General features: G+C 39.6%; 1 protein-coding gene across 4 annotated transcripts in view; it reads left to right on the top strand.

The window, feature by feature from the left end:
• GAREM1 (GRB2 associated regulator of MAPK1 subtype 1) overlaps nucleotides 1-24664 on the top strand; it is a 225148-nt gene that overhangs the window by 149062 nt on the left and 51422 nt on the right. For all 4 annotated transcript variants that reach the window (XM_084964429.1, XM_003482054.5, XM_021096217.2 and 1 more), the window contains one exon: nucleotides 9821-9951. In XM_084964429.1, coding sequence (XP_084820555.1) covers nucleotides 9821-9951 — 131 coding nt within the window. The remainder of the gene's footprint in view (nucleotides 1-9820; nucleotides 9952-24664) is intronic.

The following is a 24664-nucleotide window of genomic DNA, read 5'->3' as shown; positions in this document are numbered from 1 at the left end:
TTGGTGTTCCAGGGCAGGTTTTCTGTTGCTCTCTTTTCTGTTGAATCATTTTGTGCTAGTTTCTGTGACGTTTTCCTGCTCCCAGCCGGGAGGGCAGAGCCAGCAGAGTGTCATCTTTTACTTGAGTTATGGGCCCACAGATGGATACTAGAGGCCTCGGCTCTTGTTTCGTTCCGTTTTATTTACACACATGAAGTTGGCCCCTGTGCTGAAGGGAAGGTGAACAGTAAAACCAGAGCTGTGAAAAGAGACTTCCCACAGACGGTGCTCGTCACCAGTCACCAGCTGTGCTGGAGACCAGGGAGGTGCGAGTCATGGGGGCCCCACCCTCCCACTGCCCATTGACCGTAACTTCCCAGCCAATAGCAAACAGGACAGACTTAAACTTGACCACCTCTGACTCCCCCTGTTATGTCTGTACATCTTGACATTGTTGCTCTCTTGTCTCAGCAAAATTAGTTTCCATTTTTCGTTTCTGGCAAGTGAACTTTTCCTTCTAAGTAAAGGAGGGCATGTGGCCTTATAGTCTCTTCAGCATCGCACAGGTGCTAGAAACTTAGACCCCGTGGGACTTCGGGCGTCTTAGCTGTGCTTAATGTATCGCATCATCTCTATTGAGGTAAATCACTGTGAACCCCAATAGTGGGGAACACTCACTAAAAAAAAAAAAATGATCTTGTCAGTGTATTAATTAATGTAATAATAGTTCTAGAATCAAATCGTGAAAGCAGGGCAATAATCGTACCAGTCTTTGCCTTTTACATATTACCTTCAGTTTCTTTGCATTGTCATTAGTGACTGTGCTGTTGGATTCATTCCTGTGAGTTTCGGGGTCCCGGAGACGGAAGAGCTCTCCCAACAGAGACGTTTTATGAAACCAACAAAACTATTGAAAGACAATGCAGTTTGCTCCCTCTCCGGGAACCGGGTTTTGACAGTAACATCTCAGAACAGATGTTTTGGCGATCTCCAAACGTTTTTATTTGGTGGCACAAAGACTCTGTTATTCATGAAATGGTCTGTTAAAAAATTAGTTCCTCAGTGTGGGGGTTGTGGGAATATGTGTTGTGTAAATTGATTTCACATTTGGGCAGGGAACTGGCTCTTAACTCTTTAAATTGGCGCCAATACTTGACTGTGACAGGTTCTAACTTCCAGGCTACAGCAGGCTCAGAGAACAGAGCAACACAATAGCATAGCATCTTTCCCAAAGTACTTCACATTGACCCCTCTGTGAATGTTATATTCTTTTATAAAAGAATAGAAGCCAAGGAAAATTGGTTTAAATTTAGTCGTGTAAAATACATTGAGAGGATATGGGCATGTTTGCTTTTCATTTGTGTTACTCTGCTAATACAACTTAACACCTTTTGATTCTAGATTCACATTTAAAAGGAAAACTGCCATTCGCAGACGAGTGTGGGTTGGCTTAAGGTTGTGGTTTCAGCTCCTTTCAGGACACCTCAGCATGACTATTTAGGAGTGTTGGAATGTAAAGACTGGTCATTTCATTTCTAATATCTTGTCTTCTTGCCACTATCCTGGTCTGTGCTGTCCTCACCTCCTGGCAGGACAGAGGTCAGCAAACTGTGTGGCCTGAGGGCTAGATGTGACCCACTGCCTGTTTTCATAATGTTGGGTTGGAACACAGCTGTTGTAGTTTGCATTTTATCTGTGGCTGGTCTTGAGGTACATCGCCAGAGTTGAATAGTTGTAACGGAGACCACTTAGCCCAAGAAACCTAAAATATTTACAGAACAAGTCTGCCAATCCCCGCAGTAGGAAGTTGCATGTGTACTGTGACCCAGTATTTAAAACATTACATTAAAATAGTTGCTATGTTTAGCTTTGGAAGGCATTTGTGAGGTATAAGAAATATAAAACAATTATTTGGTTTTAGACTATTAAACATATGACAAGAAAATGCTTAAAATAATAATATATGTAAAAAAGAAAAATAAACTAAAATCCAGTTCGATATGAAGAAACTGTATGGGAAAGAGGAGAGAGAAGTTAAGAGATTGTATTAGATATTCAATAAACAGTGCAAAGAATGAATGAGAGGAATCAAGTTTTCTGATGTACAGTATGTTCAAATGTGAAAATATCTGGTCATTTCTAGCTGTTGCTTTGTTTTTATTCTTATTCTTTCATCTATGTATGTTCATTATTCTCAGATAGTTTCTTGTAAGTGCTCCCACGCTTGTGTGACTCTTAAAGTCTTCCTGTCCAGGGAAATGACAAACACAGGTGAGACTAGAAGGTCAGAATTTATTCAGTTTTACCATTGACAACAGAGCTACACCAAATAGGATTATTCATTGGGTCCATATGCCAAAATATATTTGAAGCTGCTAACAACAAAAGACCATATACACAGTAGAAAAATAACTAAAGGATGCTGAAAAAGCAAGCACCCAAACTGAGAGAGAAGAAAAATGGTGTTAAGGGGCTAGAGGTGGTTTATAACAAGAAACCCAGGCTGTATTATTTGAGCCAAAATATCAGTGATAATGACAAACAGGGCAAGAAAAAGAAAACTGAAGAGTTCTGAAGCTCTTATTTCATGAGAGAAAACACCCTGTTTTTATTGAGAGGTATTCTGTCACATGGCCATTTTTAAGGACATGAGGAGTTATCTATAGCCAGTTTTAAGGGAGTGCAGTGATGTTCTAGGCTCATGTGAATATAGTATCCACTAGCCACCTGGGCTGTTGAGCACTTGTACCGAGAGTTGTGGGAACACAGGTGTTCCACAAGTATAAAATATACACGGGATTTGAAGATTTAATGTGGGGGAAAAAACAATAAAATGGTTAATGATCCTTGTGTTGAACTTAGATTTATTTGTTTAAGTAAAACATATTAAAATTAATTTCACTTCTCTTTACTTTTTTCATGTGACTATTAGAAAACATATAATTGTACCCAACATATGAGCATCCCAATATGTAAGGCAAGTGTTAACAGATATAAAAGGAGAAATGGACAGTAACACAATAATAGTGGGGAACTTTAACACCCCACTTTCAGCAATGCAGAGATCATCCAGACAGAAAATCAAACACAAGCCTTAAATACATTGGACTAGGGTGGCCGTAATTGATATTTATAGAGCATTCCATTTGAGAGCAGCAGAATACACATTCTTTTCAAGTGTACATGGAACATTCTCCAGGATAGATCACATGCTGGGCCACAAAGCAAGCTTCAGTAAATTTAAGAAAATTGAAATCATATCAAACATTTTTCCCACCACATCATTGTGAGATTAGAAATCAACTGCAAGAAAAAAAAAAAAAAAAACTGCAAAAAAACACAAGCATGTGGAGGCTAAACAGTCTGCTACTAAACAACCAATGGATTACTAAATCAATCAAATTGGAAATCAAAAAATACCTAGAGACAAATGAAAACAGAAACATGATGATCCAAAACCACTGGGCTACAGAAACCACGTAATTGCCTATGTGGCTTGCATTGTATTTCTCTTAGGCAGCACTATTCTATAGGGTAATGTCTCATTTGATATGGAAGTGTTAGGATTTGGTAACACATCCAAATCTTTTCTGAAGGAACAGGGTGGAATTTAATGTAAGCATCAGCTTTCAGGTACTCTGTTAGCTCAAAGATTAAACACCTAAAGAGCACTTAATGAGTGCTTGGCGTACATACAGATCCCTCCTCTTGGGAAAATTTTTCTAAAATATTGATCAGAATTTTAAAATAAACTATTTCATACTCATGGAAAGATAACATGTAGACTTTCATAAACTATACTTGATTTAATGATAGCTTGAAATGGTTCAGGTTCCAAATCTACAATTTATTTTCTTACATTTCTAACAAACTGGAAAATAATAATCACAATTACAGGTGATTAGAAATGTTGGTAAGAATCTGATGTCTCTTTCATATGGTTCTGGATAGTTCAATCAAATGGACCTATACAGTTGAATTTGAACTTTTACTGATGACTACTTTTGCCCCTTGGTATATCACATCCTGATGATGAAAGACTGTTTCATCCTGAAAAGATATTTCTTGAGGTTCTTTATGTTATTCAGATCTGAATGATTTATTAAGTTCACCATTGCTTTCTTTCTCTGTTGAGTGAAAACATTCATCTCTTGTTTGGAAACAAACCTTGTATACACTTAAAAAGTTTTCCTTTTATTTTTAACTTTGAAAACCTGCGGTTACTTATGCGTTGCTGCATTGTTTGCCAGTTCTAGGGCTAAAGTAATTTTCTTTTATTCGGTAAACATTTATTATGTACCTATTACCTGCAAGACATTGTGCTTTCCCAAATTCAGAGAAGTTGAATTTGGCGCTAATGGGACTTCCAAGTATAAATATCCAGTAAGCTGTTAGGTATGTCTCTAGAAGTAAGAAAAAATGTAGACTATGTCAAATATACTTACTATATATTCATGCAGTCATTTGCATAGGAAAAATTCAAATGTTTACCTTCACTGATCTTCAGAGAGATGCAGATTAATACAGGAAAGACATGCTTTTTAATATGCATTGAATTGTCTAATTTTAAAAATAGTGCTGGCAAGCTTGTATTCCAGCTAAGAGGCATGTAGCCTATTGGTACAAATATAAATTGGTTTAGGTATCTTGGAAAACAGTATAGCCATGCATGGTAAACATAACAAATTGTGTGATAACCTTTGATTTAATAATCTTACTCTAGAAAATTTATCCCCAAAATGTGAACCAAAAGACAAAAGAAAAATCTCTGTGTATCTTGAAAACAGGGAAGGGAGTTAAGAGTCACTAAAGGGTTACTTGTGCTGAGAACTTTAAGTACATCATCTTAGTTAATCCCCACAGCAGCCCTATGAAGTGTCCCCACTTTATAGGCAAGGAAGAAAGGCTCAGATGGATTAGTAATTTGCCAGGATCATAAGACATGTAAGTGGCAGAGTTCCCACTTGTCTTAGACATCTGCCTAACTCAGGCTAACCGAGTTAAGAATAGAAAAATACTTGAATCCATTAGTAAGCACTGTGTAAACATTGTAAGTGTCATCATATGGGAAAATGTAGGAAAATATAGAAAGGAACAGAGTATAAAGCTGTAGATAAACCATAGTTATTAAAAACTTGTACATGGGCCAGGTAGAAGAGTGACAAGTGAAAAAGTTTATTATGGTGGCAGAATTTATTTATTTATTTATTTTTGTCCTTTTTTTGCCATTTCTTAGGCCACTCCCGTGGCATATGGAGGTTCCCAGGCTAAGGGTTGAATCGGAGCTGTAGCCGCCGGCCTACGCCAGAGCCACAGCAACGCGGGATCCGAGCCACATCTTCGACCCACACCACAGCTCACGGCAACGCCAGATCCTTAACCCACTGAGCAAGGGCAGGGATCAAACCCACAACCTCATGGTTCCTAGTCGGATTCGTTAACCACTGAGCCACGATGGGAACTCCAGAATTTGTTTAAATATATAGTATTGAGATACCCATAATCCTTTTGATTTTTTTTAAAAAATTGATGAAAAAGGTATAATTAACACTTTCTGTATTTTCAAATGTGTTATTATTCATCCTTCCACATACTTTTGAAAGGTACCTGAGCTGTTATGTCTTGGTGCATCCTCTGTTTTGTCCTCATCACTTACCCTTTAATTCCTGAAAATGCTTCCATCAAGGTTCATCACTAGAAAAATTCCTGTCCTTAAACCCTTCTCTGAAATAACTTTCTTCTTGTTCAAACCCAAACCTGTATATACACTGAACAACACTGCTTTCCTGAAGCAGGTGGTAGCTCTATTTTTTTACGCTAGAGATGAGGGCATGTACGTGTTCTCTGTGCTCATCATTGCTACCTTGACCTTCCCTGCTCCCTAAAAACTCAGCTTTACATCTCTTGTCCTCAGGTGGTATCCTCTACTACCCATCGTTGTTACCATTATCCGCCCAGCCTAAGATTCCTCCCTCACTTCTCCATAGTTTTCACTCCTGGCTCACGGCCATTCTCCCCTGCATTGCTTCTCTCACCCCTAGGAGAGGTGAGAGAAGTGCTTATCTATTTAACCCATTTACTACCCCCTGGCTTCTCAGTTCCTTTAGCTTCTCACCATCTCAACCTTTACCTCTCATGGTGACCCCCTTGACCATGTCATAACTAATAACTGCATCCCTCCATTATCTCAGTCACATACATACCACTCTCCAGCCCTTCTCCTCTGCCTGGTCCTCAAGCTCACTCCTCTAGGGCACAGAAATCAACCATCATCAAAATCAGAACCTCTCCATCCACTGCTGTTTCCATCCTCTTCATTCCCTCTCAAGATGTTGAGTCCCGCTCAAGCCCTATGAACTACCTTGCATACACCCTTCCTCCTTTGCCCCTCTTGCAGGTCACATACTCACTTGGCGATTGGCTGAGTCCAAATCTCTGCCTGCTTCATACCAGCCACGATGCATCAGACACTGGCTGGAGGAAAACATGCAGCCAGACTGTTTTCACTTTTAAATGACCGTGAACCTCAAGTGGGAACTTAGGACTGCCCACGAGTCGTTTTATCATATTGATTTTCTCTGACACCCCCAACACACACACTCAAGGATGTGCTCCAATGATGTCTTTCATCATCTCTGGGTCAGTTCCCTCAGCATCCAGACATGCTGTAACTTCTCCCATCATATTAAGGAAACAAAAATACTCCCTAGACCCCAATCCACTTCCTCCCTTTAGCTGCTTAATCAATGTTTCTTCTCCCCTCATTGCAGAATGCCCTGAAACATCACCTGGTGTCTGTTTTTACTATTCCCAGCTCTTGTTTCTCAGGCTTTTTAAAAGCCAGCTCAATCAAGCTTTGGCCCAGCTATTCCACTGCTCATATCCAAATCCCCAATTAAATTCAAGCTGCTAAATCCAGCAGTTCTCAGTCTCATGTCACAGTCATGTAGGCAGCATTTGACACACTCCCACTTCTTCTCCATGAGGCGCTTGGATCACCTGGCTTCTAGAATTTACCACTTCTGGATTTTCCTCTTATACCCCTCATCAGTCCCCCAGGACTCCTGCCTTGGACCTCTTCTCGGTCCCTGGTCATCATCATTAAAGTGTTATGGCTTGGAGTTCCTATCGTAACAAACCTGACTAGTATCCATGAGGATGCAGGTTCGATCCCTGGCCTTGCTAAGTGGGTTAAGAATCTGGCATTGGAGTTCCCGTCGTGGCGCAGTGGTTAACGAATCCGACTAGGAACCATGAGGTCGCGGGTTCGGTCCCTGCCCTTGCTCAGTGGGTTAACGATCCGGCGTTGCCGTGAGCTGTGGTGTAGGTTGCAGATGCGGCTTGGATCCTGCGTTGCTGTGGCTCTGGCGTAGGCTGGTGGCTACAGCTCCGATTAGACCCCTAGCCTGGGAACCTCCATATGCCGCGGGGCGGGAGCGGCCCAAAGAAATAGCAAAAGACAAAAAAATAAAAAAATTTAAAAAAAAATAAAAAAAAAAAGAATCTGGCATTGCCATGAGCTGCGGTGTAGGTCACAGATGTGGCTTGGATCCTACGTGGCTGTGACTGTGGTGTAGGCCAGCAGCTGCAGCTCTGATTGGATCCCTTATCCAGAAACTTCCATATGCCGCAGGTGCAGCCCTAAAAAGCAAAAAAAAAAAAAAAAAAAAAAAAAAAAAAAAAAAAGTCGTGGCTTTAGGTATCATCCATGTCTGATGACACCCAGAGTTATTTCCAGCCAGACCTTTCCCTGCCACACTTATATGTCTAAGAGCTTCAGGGAAATCTCCATTCATATGTCTAATAGACATCCCAGGCATAACCTGTCCAGACTGAACTCTGGATCTTACCTCCTGCTCTTACCCCTCCAGACCTGCCCATCTCAGCTAAGGCAGCTGCATTCCCAGCTTGCTCAGGCCAGATCCCTGACACTCACTTCTCCAGACTCTGCCATCTCAAATCTGGTTGATGGCAGGGGCTTCCTAACTGGTGTCTCTGCCTCTACTCCTGGGCCCTTTCCAGGGTGTCCTCAACACAGCAAAAATGACTCTTCTGTAATGTTGGTTAGGTCACCTCTTCTCCACTTAAACCCCCAGGTGGCTCCCTGTCCCACTCATCTGAAGAGCCACAGTTCTGCAACGCTGTAGCCAGTCTTCACCACCTGTTACTTCTCTGACTCTTTTTTCTTAGCTTTTATTCACTCCACTTTGGCCACACTAGCAGCATGCCAAAAACACATCAACCTCTCAGCCTGAAGCCTGTGTAGACTGTCGCCTGTGTTCAGAATTCTAAGAACTTACTGCCCAGCTGCATCAAAGTCACCTTCTCAGCCATACCTACTCTGGCCACCTGGAGCTCTCCAACCCTGTCACCCTGTTTTTTGTTTTGTTTTGTTTTTTAAGACCACACTCATGACATACGGAAGTTCCCAGGCTAGGAGATAAATTGGAGCTAGAGCTGCAGCTGCCAGCCTGTGCCACAGCCACAGCAAGTCAGGATCCAAGCCACCTCTGTGACCTACACCACAGCTACGGCAATGCCGGACCTTAACCCGCTGAGTGAGGTCAGGGATCAAACCTGTATCCTCATCGATACTAGCTGGGTTTGTAACCCGCTGAGCCACAGCAGGAATGCCCTGTCACCTCATTTTTTAATAGCACTTCTCACCTTCTAACATGTACTTTATTCATTTATTGTATCTATCATCTGTTTCTTCCTGCAGTATAAATTCAGGAAGACAGAGATTTTTATCTGGTCTCTTTACCACCAGCATCTAGAATAATGCTTCCACTTAATTGATGCTTTAAAAAAAAAAAGTGTTGAGAACATGAATGAAAATTTCCCTGTTTCTGCCTGAACACCTGCAGAGAAATCTGCTTCATAATAGTTTTTCATTCCTTTTCAAGTTCCTCAAGTGATATGTTGTGTAAACAGCATTCAGAAAATGACCATTAAGAAACATGGTGTCGTGGACTTGATTGTATATGATCTTTTATTCTCAACTGAAAGCACCTCCTCCGGAATGTAGCAGCAGTATCACAAGTACTGAAAATACACAAGCAATATAATAGATCCTTGACATTATTGAAAATATGTTCAAAGTTCTGCAAAAAAAAATCCCCCAAATTGTGGATACTGGGATAGTATGTCTGCTGTCATGGATTTCACACCCAGTAAAAAAAGGAAAGAAGGAAGCCATGTGCTGCCTCAGATGCCAAGTGGTTCACTCATTGGAAGGGGGCTCCCCCAGGCCCAGCTTCCTTGTGCTCCAGCGCAATGCGTGAGCCTAGCAACACATCACAAATTGTAGCAGCTCCTGCGTCCTTAACATCACCCACATTTTGTTGATACCAAATGTATCTGTGAAAGCTAAAGGTCCATTCTATTATCTTAGCCCACTTGTAAATTTTTTAAATACTAATTTAAAAAAAATCAATTCCTCCTAGCCACTCAGACTTGGTTTTAGAATATAATATGTGGGGGCATTATTTCAACTAAATGACAATGTGAATACTGTTATAAACAATACAAGCAACCATTTATAACGAAGTTTTCAAGTCGAGATCTCATTACACATAAGCATCCATTCAATTTGATATTGATCTTCTGGTTATACACTCTGAATGAAAACCAAAAAAAAATATGTTTGCATTTGTAGGCTGATTTTTAAATATATATTCTAGTTCAAAAAACCTTTTGCTACAGTAACATTCTTTGTGATGAAAATGCTGAGAAGACTTTGACAAAGAAGAGTGGGAGTAAGGAAAGGGGATGCTGTCGCCACAGTGACAGCTGTCCAGTGTAAACATCTCACATCTCTTCCGTTTATCATGTGTTTTAGGACAATTCAAGCTGCTGGAACAAGACCGAGATATAAAGGAGCCAGTGCAATATTTCAACAGTGTGGAGGAGGTGGCTAAAGCATTTCCTGAACGCGTGTACGTCATGGAGGAAATAACATTCAACGTGAAGGTAGCTCTGGAATATCCAAATATTTATCCTCACTAAGATGATTTAGCTTTCAGGTCATTGGGTACACAGTAAGTGCTCATCTCTGCCTCTTCGGAGGTTCCGTCTTCCTAATGGGTTGGTATCAATGGCCAAAACTGGTCTTGTAAGACCCATGCTATAGTTAAACTGACACTCTCCGCCACCCCTGCCCTGCGCCCCCCAGGTCACTATACTTAGTTAACATTATCTTTTGCTAGAATAACTGTTAAGGCATATCAAAAATTTTTTTTTTCCTTTTTTAAAATTTGGACTTGATTTTCTACCACGTAAATAAAGGGCCAGATCTTCTGTGAGGCTAGATGCTCTACTTGGAGGAGCAAGCAAAAAGCATATGATGTTAATCTTCCTTAGAGGTCCCATAGTGGCTCAGCGGTGTCAAACCCTACTAATATCCATGAGGATGTGGGTTCAATCCCTGGCCTTGCACAGTGGGTTAAGGATCCGGTGTTGCCATGAGCTATGGTGTAGGTCACAGACATGGCTCAGATCCCTGTTGCTGTGGCTGTGGCATAGGCGGTCAGTTGTAGCTCCAATTAGACCTCTAGCCTGGGAACTTTCATGTGCCATGGGTGCAGCCCTAAAAAAAAAGAGAGAGAGAGAGACTTCCAGACCATGTCCTGACACCAGCCTGTATTCATTCTAGTCCTTATGAACTGCCTGTATCAGTCTATGTAGAGAAAAATTAATGTAGTGAATGTTGCCCAGTAGGTACTTACTAATCTTTGTTCATCTGAGAAAAGCTGAATAGTGTTTACTGTGCTGCATTTATTTTGCATCCTTAAAGGGACAGTTCTGTTCCCACTTACACAGTGAGCAAGCACCTCTGTCCAAACATGCTGTCAAATAGGGACTAACCAGAGAGGCAGTGCCACCCACCAGATCCAGAAAACCCTCCGTGTTTTCTTCAGCAGCATCCACAGTTACACTGACAGATTTTAGAAAGGTTCACATTGGAAGGACTTTCTCATTTCACCTTGTTTCAGCAGAAGTCCAACTGAGTCACCATTCTCTGAACATTTCAAGATTTAGGGAGCAGATGCTGGTTTCTTGGAAATCCTCTCTATGTGGAAAACAGGCTGCATGGTATCTTACCCCAAGAATGCAACAGTGTCTCTCTCTGCAGGTGGGTCACCCCAACCACACTCTCAGGAAGGTTGGGGGGATGCCCAAGACAGCTTCCTCAGTGGAAAAGTGGTTCTAACATTTAACTGGTTAAGTCATTCTTTCCTCTAGTTCTAAAATACACCAGCCGTAGTCTACTTCCTTGAGTTTCATTATTAAAAATAGATGAGATTTTGTAAGATTATTTATTAACCAAATTATGCTTATGTTCAAAGATATTTATAATCTCTAACTCCTTCAGTAGCCTGGTCTGTGAGTGATCAAGACCGCTTATATTAATTGATATTGAAGATTTATATGAATGGGTTTATTTTTAAACTTCCCAAGATTCGTTGGTCAAAAGTTAATCAAATCCTATTTCATGATTTCAGTCTCTCCTTAAAGCTTACATTTAGAATTAACTAAATGAGAAAATTTTTTGTTTAGAAAAGGAAGTTCTGTAAAACTCTCTTCTGAAAATACTTGATTTGCTGACAAATGATGAGAAATCAAGCATAAAATTTTTTATGATTTTTAAAAATTTCCTCAAGTGTTACAATCTAGCATTCAGTCTTTGGTGGCATATTGTTTATAGAGAAGATTTTTTAAAGGTGCCTCTGAGAGCTTGGTTTATTGGTGAATTTGTATTAAACCAGCAACAAATGAAAGAATATGCTGAAACCAGTACATTTTGATAGGTTTTTTCCCCCACAGAATACCATGATTAGCTATATTGATTAAAATGTATATAATAGAGATGTCATTTAAAAGTTAGCAAAACATTGTGAACATGCTTTTTGTTCTGTTTTGTTTTTTTAGGGCCGTACGCATAGCATATGGAGATTCCCAGGTCGAGGGAGTCGAATTGGAGCTGCAACTGCCAGCCTACACCACAGCCACGGCAACACGAGAACCAAGCCACAATCTACGACCTGTACACCACAGCTCACAGCAACGCCTGGTCCTTAACCTACTGAGCGAGGCCAGGGATTGAACCTGCTTCCTCTTGGATGCTAGTCGGATTCATTTCCACTGAGCTATGACAGGAACTCTGTGAATGCACTTAATACTACTGGCTTGTATATTTAAAAATATACAAGTGTATTTTTGTATCACCAATATCGCAAATATACAAGTGTATTTTTGTAATTACCAATAAAATGGTGATTATTTATGTTATGTATATTTTACCACAATTTTTTTTAAAGTGAAGAAGAGGGGGTTGCTTAAAAGGCACAGATAAGTATATGGAGTAGAAGCTCATAGCATCGGTAGAGCTGGTTGGGCTTTGGATTGACTTCTGTGCTGTGCATATATGAATATTTACTACCTCTAGTCTCTTACTCAAAACATTGTAAGATAGCAGCACATCCAGCCTGCACTCATCATTAAGATAGCATTCAATCCTATTCAAAGAAGAGTTGATAAAGGAACCTCAAAACATTTGCATTAAGAAATATATAGAAGTCTGAGCGCTTAGTGAGTAAACACTCAAGTAAATAAATAAACTGAGGAGACTGGGGGGAAAGATGTCCAGATACTGCTTGATTTTTTTTTTTCTAGTGTCGACTGCCATGGTCTTCTTTAAAAATTGATTGTAACATGCACGTACATAGATGCCAAGCTTAATTTGAGAGCTTATTGAGGGCAAGGAAGTGCTATGCTTGGTTATTACTTCCTTTCAAGAGGAAAAGAAAAAATGAAAAAAACAGTACAACCTATTCAAAAATCTAGCTGTTATAAATATTACTAAATATCATGTACTATGGAATAGTACATAAATATAGCTCTTATCCAGGAAGCAATTTTTTAAAGATAGGAGAATTCAGGCCTCCTTGGAAAATATCCTCTACTCCCCACTTCAGATACAACATAAACTAGACCAAGAGGCTAAATAATTGAAGAAATGACATACAATTAAGAATTGGCAGCTAGTTGACATCATGATAGTCAAAAGGTACAATTGTGATTTGAAATAAAGAAATGCATGTATATACATATATTTATTTACAAGTGCAAATTGAGATGAAGCATGATAAGAATACAGAGTACAAAAAGACAAAAAAAAAAAAAAGTACATAATTCTTTGGAGCTCCCGTCGTGGCTCAGTGGTTAACGAATCCGACTAGGAACCATGAGGTTGCGGGTTCAGTCCCTGCCCTTGCTCCGTGGGTTAAGGATCCGGCATTGCTGTGAGCTGTGGTGTAGGTTGCAGATGCGGCTCGGATCCCACGTTGCTGTGGCTCTGGCGTAGGCCAGTGGCTACAGCTCCAATTTGACCCCTAGCCTGGGAACCTCCATATGCCGCAGGAGCGGCCCAAGAAATGGCAAAAAGACCAAAAAAGAAAAAAAAAAAAAAAAGTACAGAGTAAAACAAAAATATTGAAAGAATAAGAATTCTAGTTTTGTCATTTTCAAGACTATAGCAAAATTTTACCTAAAATTTAATGGATAGTATTAGTACTATTTACACATTTATTTGAAATAAGGCATTCCTTTTATCTTGAATTAAATAGAGAAAATAGGTCTTTAAAAGATGTCTTGATGTGCTTAAAATTATCTACCCAACTGCCCCATCATTGATTAACTGCATGAAATAAATTAATATATGTTAAACATTTAATTCTTTAGGCAACAAATATATTTTGAGCACTTACTATATGTCCTGCCCTGTTGTAAGCATTGGGAATAAATAGTGAATATGCAAATCCCTGCCTACTTGGAGATTACATTCTATTGGGGAGGCAGATGATAAATAAGCAAATAAAAACAAAGAAATAAAGAAGACAGTTGGGGAGTTCCCTTGTGGCTCAGTGGAAACGAATCCGACTAGTATCCATGAGGAGGCAGGTTCAGTCCCTTGTCTTGCTCAGTGGGTTAAGGATCTGGTGTTGCTGTGAGCTGTGATGTAGGTTGCAGACATGACTCAGATTCCACGTTGCTGTGGCTGTGGTAAAGGCTGGCAGCTCTAGCTCTCATTTGACCCCTAGCCTGGCAACTTCCATATGCTGTGAGTCTGGCCCTAAAAAGACAAAAAAATAAGACAGTTGAATATACAAGTCTGGAGCTTGGGGCAGGGTTTAGACTGGGGGCATGTATTTGGAGCTTCTCAGCTCCTAGATGGCACTTGAAGCTGTGGGGGTAGCTGAGTTCACCTCCATCAGTGATTCTCAATCAAGGACAGTTTTTCTCCACAGGGGATGCTTGACAATGTCTGGTTACAATTTTGATTGTCATGGCTTGGAAGACAGTTGGGTGCTACTGGCATCTAGGGAGGAGAGCACAGGGATGCTGAGAAACATCCTACTGCACTGGGCAGCCCCCACAGCAAAGCATTATCCAGTAAAAAATGTCCAGAGTGCTAAGGTTGAGAAACCCTAACCTAGAAACTAAAGAGAAGAGGTCCAAGGACTGAGCCCTGGAACAAGCACCCCAGCAGTGGGGTCTAGAGGAGATGGAAAGGAGCAGCAGCTAGAAAGACAGCAGAGCATGTGGTACCCCAGCAGCCAAATGATGATAGTGTTTCGCAGAAGAATGGGCAATTGTGTCAAATGCTTAGTGATTGACTAGATAAAGACTGGGAACTAATTTAAATTTAGCAAAATGGAAGCTTTTAGAAGCTTTGAGTGGGGACCCAAAGAGTAGTTAACCAGGGAAGTAATTAGTAGGGTGGTCCTAGAGTTTTATCAAAGTAAATTTCAAGTGAGTAAATTTCAAGTGAGGTTACTTGGCACTAGCCTTTTTTCCTTCTAGCCATCTAGTCAGCTGGAAAGTTGAGTTTAGGCAGAGTCGAGTGAGTGTAACAGAGATGAGCAAAGGTGCGGATGAAGTCCACCCCTGGAGTGGCAGGTAGCCATGAGCCATAGACTTCTCCAGGTAAGGAAGGATGAATACAAAGGTGTAAGGTAACCCCAGTGGGAACTGGAGATCCTGGTGGCGTTAAGCAACTTCTGAAGTGCATTCGTTTAAGCAAGTGAGGTGCAAAATAGAAGTGGTAGAGTATGAAATACTTGAAATTGAACTTTAGGCAGTAATACAGGAAACGACAGGAGTATCTGTTTTCAAATCTAAATATGCCCTTTTGAGTAGGCAGCGAGGTGGTAGGAACAGAAATTGAGAGACGAGAGGGTCAAGAAAGTGAAAGATTATGTGGGCAGGTAAGTTCTTGCTGATCATTTGTGTGCATTTCCTGCAGTCCCTCCTAAGCTGATGGCATTCGGTGTTTTGAGAACAGCAGTCACCTGCTCTTTCACCACTTCTTTTCTCTATAATAACATCCAGTTTCTGATTTCCATGGCGAGATTTTGTTTTTGTTTACCTGCTTTCCTGCCTTTTTGTTTTTAACTGTAATAGGCATTTTCTTCAGTATCTCTTTTAGTTTTCTCATCAGCTATCTCCAGTCTCATGTTTACTTTCAAAGTCAGATGTCTTAGTTCTGAGTTGGTCATTCCAACCGAAGGCTCACCTCTCTACCCTCTAATAAGAGAAATAGCTGTGCAAACAGTTTTAAGTCCTACTTCTTTCTTTAAATAAGCTGCTGTGGTCTAAAGAGCATGTTAGACTGTGTAGCATAGGTCAGACTCAGGATTCAGAGTGTCAGACACCAGCTCCAGGCATTGACTGTGACCATGGTTAGGTCACATGACCCCTTGAACCCAGGTGTCTTTGCCTGCAGAATGGACAAAATAGGGGTAATACTACCCACTTCATAGATTTGTCATGAGAGTTAAATGAAGCAATGCATTCATGTGCTTTTGTGAGTGTCTCATACACTACAGCCTTGGGGCAAGGTGCTTGTTCTGCAAATAAAGTTTTATTGGAACACAGACACACTGCTATACTTAATATTGTCTGTGGCTGCTTCCACAATACAGAAACGGAGCCCAAATGGCCTACAAACCTAAACTTTTCACCGCTCTGTAAGAAAAAGCTTAGCAACCCCTGATTGAAAATATAAAATCCAACTAAATGAAGTTTCACATTTTAAAAAATTTCCCAGCAGAGATTATTTCATTTACCCTTTATTTAGAACTTTATTTATGACTTAATATAGTTATTTATGACTTAATATCAAGAACATAGTACTATGTTATTGTTGTTATTTCAAAACACCCTTTCACCTCAAATACATTTTTGAAGACTTTTTATGCCAGTACCTAGTGAATTATTTTAAATATCTTCCAGCCTTTCAAACCCAGCTCAGGAATGATGAGAAATTTTCCAACACATATACTTTCTGCCATCAAAATAATAACTAACAAATTAGTCTTAATGTGTGTTCTGTCTTTCCTGTGGCATTTGCTAAAAGAGCGGGAGGGCAGGACAGCCTTGGGTTTGGCACCGAGTAACTTGCAGTTCTAATTCGGTGGGGAAGAGACGTCTTGACTTCGGTGCCATCATCCAGAAGCTTTCTGCATGAAAAGCTTTTCTACATGCTCTCACGTCTGAGGGAGCCCAGATGCACTAATCTTAGTGCTCTAACATTGCTGTTTTCATTCCAGTTAGTGAGGTCTAAGCAGTCTGCTGTTCTAGCATGAATTTCCCCAGAGGCAGGATAACAGGTTTGCCTTGTCTCAGCCGGGGAAGGTGCCCCACTCAGGAATTGTGAGATTTCAGTCAAATGGGGAGTGGAGTCACCACTTCAGCCCACACAGACCTCTTAAGAACCGTTACCATGTGGACTGGGGCAGAGCTCAGCTGACAGTCCTGTTACCTGCGTTATCAACTCCTGATTACTGAGTTTGGCATCTGTTTTTGGCAAGTGTGTCTGTGTCTCCCAGCAGAGCTGCCATGGTGTAGAGTGAAGGATTTCAGGGTCACCTTTTAGTAATGGGGGAGAAAGTCATATATGATTCAGAGAACTTAACCAAGCTTATCAATACTGAGAAACATGACCAATGATAAAATGATAAAATATTATAAATAGTCCAGCAGGACTAAGAAATTTAGACTCTGGAGTTCCCATTGTGGCTCAGCAGGTTAAGAAGCTGACTAGTATCCATGAGGATACAGGTTCAATCCCTGGCCTCGCTCAGTGGGTTAAGGACCCTGCACTGCCACAAGCTGTGATGTAGGTCACAGATGCAGCTTGGATCCTCTGTTGCCATGGCTGTGGCATAGGCCAGCAGCTGTAGTTCTGATTCAACCCCTCGCCTGGGAACTTCCATATGCCACAGGTATTGCCCTAAAAAGAAAAAAAAAAGAAAAAGAAAAAGAAAGAAAGAAATTCACACCCTGAGTTTTGTTTTGTTTTGGTTTGGTTTTGTTTTTTAGGGCCACACCTGCGGCATTTGAAGGTTCCCAGGCTAGGGGTCCAATCAGAGCTGTAGCTGCCAGCCTATGCCACAGCCACAGCAGTGCCAGATCTGAGCCACCTCTGTGACCTACATCACAGCTCATGGCAACGCCAGATCATTAACCCCCTGAGCGAGGCCAAGGATTGAACCCGCATTCTCATGGATCCTAGTCAGGTTTGTTAACTGCTGAGCCACGACAGGAACTCCTGGGTTTGTTTTGTTGGGTTTTTTTAAATAAATTTCATTGGAGTATAGTTGACTTATAAAGTTGTGTTAGTTTCAGGTATAAAGCAAAGTGAATCAGTTATACATATACATGTATCCATTCCTTTTCAGATTCTTTTCCCGTATAGGCTATTACACAGTATTGAGTAGGTTACCCTGTGCTATACAGCCCTTGTTACTATCCATTTTGTATATGGTAATGTGCATGTGTCAATCCAAACCCCTAATTTGTCCCTCCTCCCCTCCCCCCAGCCCCACTTACCCCTTGGTAACTGTAAACTTGGTTTCAAAATCTTTAAATCCATTTCTGTTTTGTAAGCTCTTTTGTATCACTTTTCATTAGATTCCACATATTAGTGATCTCATATATTTGTCTTTGTACAGACTCTGAGTTTTGATAGTTATCAAATTTTAGATCTGGAAAGGCCCTTACACATTGCCTCGTCCTACTCCTTTTAATAAATAGGAAAACTAAGAAACAGATGTCAGCTGACTTCATTGATTCATACAAAAACCATGACATGGTTTAGCTGCAAAGCCAGGTCTCCTAATTCAATCCAGCCATCCTTTTTCTCCCTCGCATTCTGTGTGTGGATCTAAGATAAGGCTCACAATTGAGATCAGAAGATCCTTTCACATCGACACAGTCGCTTGCATGGTAAACTCATTTTCTTTTTTAAAAAATCTGAATAAACATATTCAATAATTATTGCCTAGCCAAATCTTTCTTTTGTATTTCTGAAACATTTATGGTCTGACACACAGGATTTGGCAGCCTTTATGAATGTTATATGTGCTGAATTTTAGATCTTATTTCATTCTAGAGTATAATGCCAATATTTTAAAAATAAAATCCTACAAGTTAACTTGATGGTTTTTATCAGCGCCAGTGCAGTTTCTAATTAGATAGCACATGTAAAAATGAACCCCTTCAAAAAGGCTACTGTAATGCATTGACCCAGAATTTTTTCTTAAGTATTCACACAAACAAGATGTGTTTTTGCACTGTTGCTTGAAGCAGTGCTAAAGGTACAACAAAGTTGCTAAAATGCAAGAATTCTAAAGTTTAATAGGATTTGTGCAACTTGGTGCTGAACTTCAGATTCTTTCCAAGACTTCCAAGTTATTGAGAATCAACCAATTTTTCTCCTCAAGTCGTAGATTTGAGGCAGTCTGTGCACCTTTTATCTTAATATTAGTTCACTGTTTTTAAAGTTGCCAGTTGAAAAAGTGCTTCTCTGCCAACCAAACGGTATTTTATTTCTATACCTAAAACAGTTAACAAATTAAACATATGTCAGTTACTTTGACTCATTTTAACAGAACACACTACAGACAAGGCCTTGAAAATACATTAATGGAGAGAGGTTGGCTGCTCTTGATTCTAACTCTTGTTGTAATTATCATACTCTCTCCTGTCTTCCTGGTCATGTCTGTCTTTCAAAAGGCAAAGACAGCTGATGGCCAGACTTGTTCTGCATACATGGGCCATCCTATGGTCGTGCTGTAAAGTGGTACCAAATATGCTGTAAAGTGGTACAAAACTAAGACTTTAACATTAGTTTTATTTTTTTTTTAACCTTTTTTTTTTCCTACTGTACAGCATGGTGACCCAATTACACATACATGTATACATTCTTTTTTCTCACATTACATGTTCCATCATAAGTAACTAGATAGAGTTCCCAGTGCTACACAGCAGGATCTCATTGCTGATCCATTCCAAAGGCAATAGTCTGCATCTGTTTAAGCCCAAGCTCCCAATCCATCCCACTCCCTCCCCTTCCCCCTTGGCAACCACAACTCTGTTCTCCAAGTCCATGATTTTCTTTTCTGTGGGTTCCTTTGTGCTGTATATTATATTCCAGATATAAGTGATATCAAAATAAAATTATAGTTGATTTACAGTGTTGTGCTAATTTCAGCTATACAGCAAAGTGACTTCGTTATACACATAGGGATTTATATTCTTGATAAAGGTCATAATAACAACCACAATGCTAAAAACAAAAACAAACAAAAAAGGCTCAAGGAACTACACAGGGAATATAACCAATATTTTGTGATAACTATAAATGGAAATTAACTCCAAAATTATATAAAAATTAGAAATTGTATTCCCACAATATTTTGTTACAAATAAAATGTAATTTACAATTAAGGAAGAGAACATTTGTTTTTTGGTAGTTTTGTTTTGTTTTAAAAGCATACTTAAGTAATGACTGCCACTTCATGCCCAGTTAGTTTAAATTTCCTAGTTTGTCTTGACAATTCAGAAAAGGAATCCTCATGTTGTAATTTTATAATGATGTCAGAGTGTTTTTTCCTGTGATTTTTTTTTTTTTCAAAATAGATAAAGATAATTTGCTCTGGCATTTTCTACTTCCTCTGGAGCATTTAGAGCATGAGTAACTCTAGGTAGCCAGCTTTGGGGGCAGCTGTGACTGGTAACAAAATTTCTGTGCAAAGTAACTACAGTTTCCTTTCATTTCCTTAAAATATATTGCACTTTTCCTCTATCTGAAAAAGAAGTGTATGAACAAAATTTAAACTTATCCTCATCTCCTGAGATGTGTATGCCTTTTACCTTTATATAGAGGGACCCTGAGAATTAGGTGTTTTATGATCTCACTTAAATTGTTTGTTTGTTGCCTCTTATGTTTGTTAGACTTCCTGCGTTAACAGTCCATATTCCCAGTTTTAATTTCTACTTCTGTCCCAGTATGGGCTAGAAACTGGTAACCAGGTTGGATAGAGTTTTAATTAAATAGGAGTAAGTGCTCTGAGTTAAGGTCCTTAAAGGCTTTTCCCTAAGCCCTAACTTCACATCTTTTTAGCTGCTCAGAGGCTTTTAGTTCCACTGCCTTGTGCTTGGCTGTATTTCAGAGAGATCAGAAATTATTGATTACTGTGCAACTTGAATTTTGTCACATGTGAGAATGAATTTTTATAATGATTGATTTCTTACATATATATACATTCTTTAAAAAATTTTTATTAAAATACAATTGAGGGAGTTCCCATCATGGCACAGAGGAAACGAATCCAACTAGGAACCATGGGATTGTGGGTTCAGTCCTTGGCCTTGCTCAGTAGGTTAAGGATCCAGTGTCTCCGTGAGCTGTGGTGTAGATTGCAGATGCAGCTTGGAACTGGTGTTGCTGTAGCTGTGGCATAGGCCAGCAGCTGCGGCTCCAATTGGACCCCTAGCCTGGGAACCTCCATATGCTGCGGGTGCAGCCCTACAAAGACAAAAAGGCCAAAAAAATTAAAATATAATATAATTGATTTACAATGTTGTACCAGTTTCTACTGTATAGCAAAATGACTCAGTCATACATAGATACACACTCTTTTTTTTGTATTTTTTCCATCATGGTCTGTCCCAGGAGACTGGACATAGTTCCCTGTGCTGTATTGCTGTCTATCCATTCAAAGTGTAATAGTTTGCATCTACTAGCCCCAAACTCCCAGTCCATCTCAATCCTCCCCCTGCTCCCCCTTGGCAACCACAAATCTGTTCACTATGTCTGTGAGTCTGTTTCTGTTTTTTGTTTTGTTTGCTTTTTAGGGCTGCATCTGCAGCATGTGGAGGTTCCCAGGCTAGGGGTCTAATTGAGCTAAGGCTGCTGGCCTACACTACAGCCACAGCATCGCCAGATCCAAGCCACATCTGTGACCTACACCACAGCTCACAGCAATGCCGGATCTTTAACCCACTGAGCAAGGCCAGAGATCGAACCCGCAACCTCATGGTTCCTAGTTGGATTCGTTTCCTCTGCGCCACAACGAGAGCTCCAAAAATTTTATTTTATTTTATTTGCTTTATTTTTAGGGCCACACACATGGCATATGGAGATTCCCAGGCTAGGGGTCTAATCGGAGCTACAATTACTGGCCTATGCCACAGCCACAACATCGCCAGATCTGAACCACGTCTGCAACCTACACCACAGCTCACAGCAACACCAGAGCTTTAACCCACTGAGCAAGGCCAGGGATCTAACTCTCAACCTCATGGTTCCTAGTCAGATTCATTTCCAATGTACCACAATAGGAACTTCTGTTTCTGTTTTGTAGATAGGTTCATTTGAGCCGTATTTTAGATTCCACGTAAAAGTGATATCATATGGTGTTTGTCTTTCTCTTTCTGACTTCACTTAGTATGAGAATCTCTAGTTGCATCCACATTGCTGCAAATACCATTATTTTGCTCTTTTTTATGGCTGAGTGGTATTCCATTGCATATATGTACCACATCTTAATCCATTCATATGTCAGTGGACATTTAGGTTGCTTCCATGTCTTGGCTACTGTGAATAGTGCTACTATGAACATAGGAGTGCATGTATCTTTTTGAATTATTATTTTGTCTGGGTATATACACAGGAGTAGGATTGCTGAATCATGGTAGTTTCCTGAGGAACCTCCATACTGTGTTCTGCAGTGGCTGTGCCAATTTACATTTCCACCAGCAGTGTTGATGGGTTCTCTTTTCTCCACATTTTCTTCAGCATGTGTTATTTGTAGACTTATTATGATGGCCATTCTGACTGGCATGAGATAGTACCTCACTGTAGTTTTGATTTGCATTTTTCTGATAAGTAAGAGATGTTGAGCATCTTTTCGTGTGCCTCCTGGCCATCCATGTCTTCTAGGAAGAAATGTCTGTTTAGGTCTTCTGCCCACTTTTCAATTGGGCTTTTTATTCTTTGTTGTTGTTGAGTTGTATGAATTATTTGTATATTTTGGAGATTAAGCCCTTGTCTGTTGCATTATTTGCAAATATTTTCTCCCATTCCATAGGCTTTTTTTCCTTTCATTTCTATTTACAGTTGCCCTTGCTCTATGCAAAAGCTTGTAAGTTTGATTAGGTCCCATTGGTTTATTTTTGTTTTTATTTCTATTGCCTTGGGAGACTGATCTAAGTAAACATTTGTATGACTTATGTCAGAGAATGTTTCGCCTATTGTTCTCTTCTAGGAGTTTTATGGTGTCATGTCTTATTTTTAAGTCTTTAAGCCATTTTGAGTTTATTTTTGTGTATAGTGTGAGGGTATGTTCTAGTTCCATTCATTTATATGTAACTGTCCAGTTTTGCCAGCACCAGTTGCTGAAGAGACTGTCTTTTTCCCATTTTATATTCTTGCCTCCTATGTGGAAGATTAATTGACCATAGGTGTTCGGGTTTATTTCTGGGCTCTCTATTCTGTTCCATTGATTCAGATGTCTGTTTTTGTACCATTACCACCTTGTTTTGATTGCTGTAGCTTTTTGTAGTATTGTCTGAAGTCTTGGAGGATGATGCCACCAGTTTTGGTCTTTTCCCTCAGGATTGCTTTGGCAATTCTGCATCTTTTATGTGTCCATATAAATTTTTGGATTATATGTTCTAGTTTGTGTGTAAAATCTCCTAGATAATTTGATAGGGATCACATTAAATCTGCAGATTGCTTTGGGTAAAATGGAATGGCCATTTTAACAATATTAATTCTTCCAGTCCAGGAGCATGGAATACCTTTCTATTTCTTTGAATCCTCTTTAATTTCCTTTATTAATGTTTTATTGTTCTCAGTGTATAAGTTTTTCACCTTCTTGGTCAAGTTTATTCCTAGATATTTTATTTTTTGGTACAATTTCAAAAGGTATTTTTTTTAACATTTCTTTCCTAATATTTCACTGTTAATATACAAAAATGCAACTGATTTCTGACTGTTAATTTTATATTCTTCTACTTTGCTGAATTTGTTTATCACATTGAGTAGTTTTTGTATGGGGTCCGTAGAATTTTCTATCTGTAGTATGTCATATCATCTGCATATGGTGACAGTTTTACCTCTTCCCTTCCAATTTGTATACCTTTTATTTCTTTTTTTTTTTTTTTGTCTGCTGTGGCCTGGATTTCCAATACTATATTGAATAAAAGTGGTGAGAGTGGGCATCCTTGTCATATTTCAAATTTTAGCAAGAAGGTTTCAGCTTTTCTCCGTTGAGTATTATATTGTCTCTGGGTTTATCATAAATGGTTTTTATGATGTTGAGATATGTTCCCTCTATATCCACTTTGGTAAGAGTTTTTATCATGAATAGATGTTGAATTTTGTTAATGCTTTTTCTCCACCTATTGAAATGATCATGGGTTTTTGACTTTTATTTTGTTAATGTGGTGTATTACGTTGATTGATTTGCATATTTTGAACCATCCTTGTGAACTTGGAATGAATCCCACTTGTTCATGGTGTATGATCTTTATTATGTGTTGTTGGATTCACTTAGCTAAAACTTTGTTGAGAATTTTTGCATCTATATTCATCAAAGATACTGGGCTATAATTTTCTTTTTTGACAGTATTTTTGTCTGATTTTGGTACTAGGATGATGGTGGCTTCATAGGATGTCTTTGGGAGTGTTCCCTCCTCTTCAATAATTTGGAAGAGTATAAGAAAGATCAGTATAAGTTCTTTATATGTTTGGTAGAATTTGCCTGTAGCCATCTGGTCCTGAACTTTTGTTTGTAGCAAGTTTTTTTTAATTGCATGTTCAGTTTCACTTCTAGTGATTGGTCTATTCAAATTATCTTTTTTTTTTTCTTTTCTTCTTTTCACTTTTTTGGCTAAGCCCATAGCATATGGAAGTTCCCAGGCCAGGGATCAAACCTGAGCCAGAGCTGCAACCCACACCACAGCTGCAGTAATGAGTGATCCTTAACCCAGTGTGCCATGCTGGGAATCAAAATGGTACCTCCACAGAGATAAGCTGGATCATTAACCCACTGCACCACAGTGGGAACTCCAAATTATCTGTTTCTTCTTAATTCAGTTTTGATGACTTAAATATTTCTAGAAAGTTTGTTGGCACATTGTTCATAGTATTCTCTTATGGTTTTTTGTATGTCTGCAATGTCAGTTGAGATTTCTCCTTTTTCATTTCCTATTTTGTTTATTTGGGTTCTCTCTCTTTTCTTCTTGGTGGTGAAGAAAATTCTTGGTGGTCAGAATTTTGTCAATCTTGTTTATCCATACAAAGAACCAGCTCTTGGTTTTATTGCTTTTT

This window comes from Sus scrofa, chromosome 6 (genome assembly GCF_054392235.1).
Source record: "Sus scrofa isolate SSC_HxYL_T2T_F1_AM1 chromosome 6, Sscrofa_HxYL_maternal_Yorkshire_Landrace_v2.0, whole genome shotgun sequence".
Classification (NCBI taxonomy): Eukaryota; Metazoa; Chordata; class Mammalia; order Artiodactyla; family Suidae; genus Sus; species Sus scrofa.
This window is presented reverse-complemented; position numbering and strand designations above follow the sequence as displayed.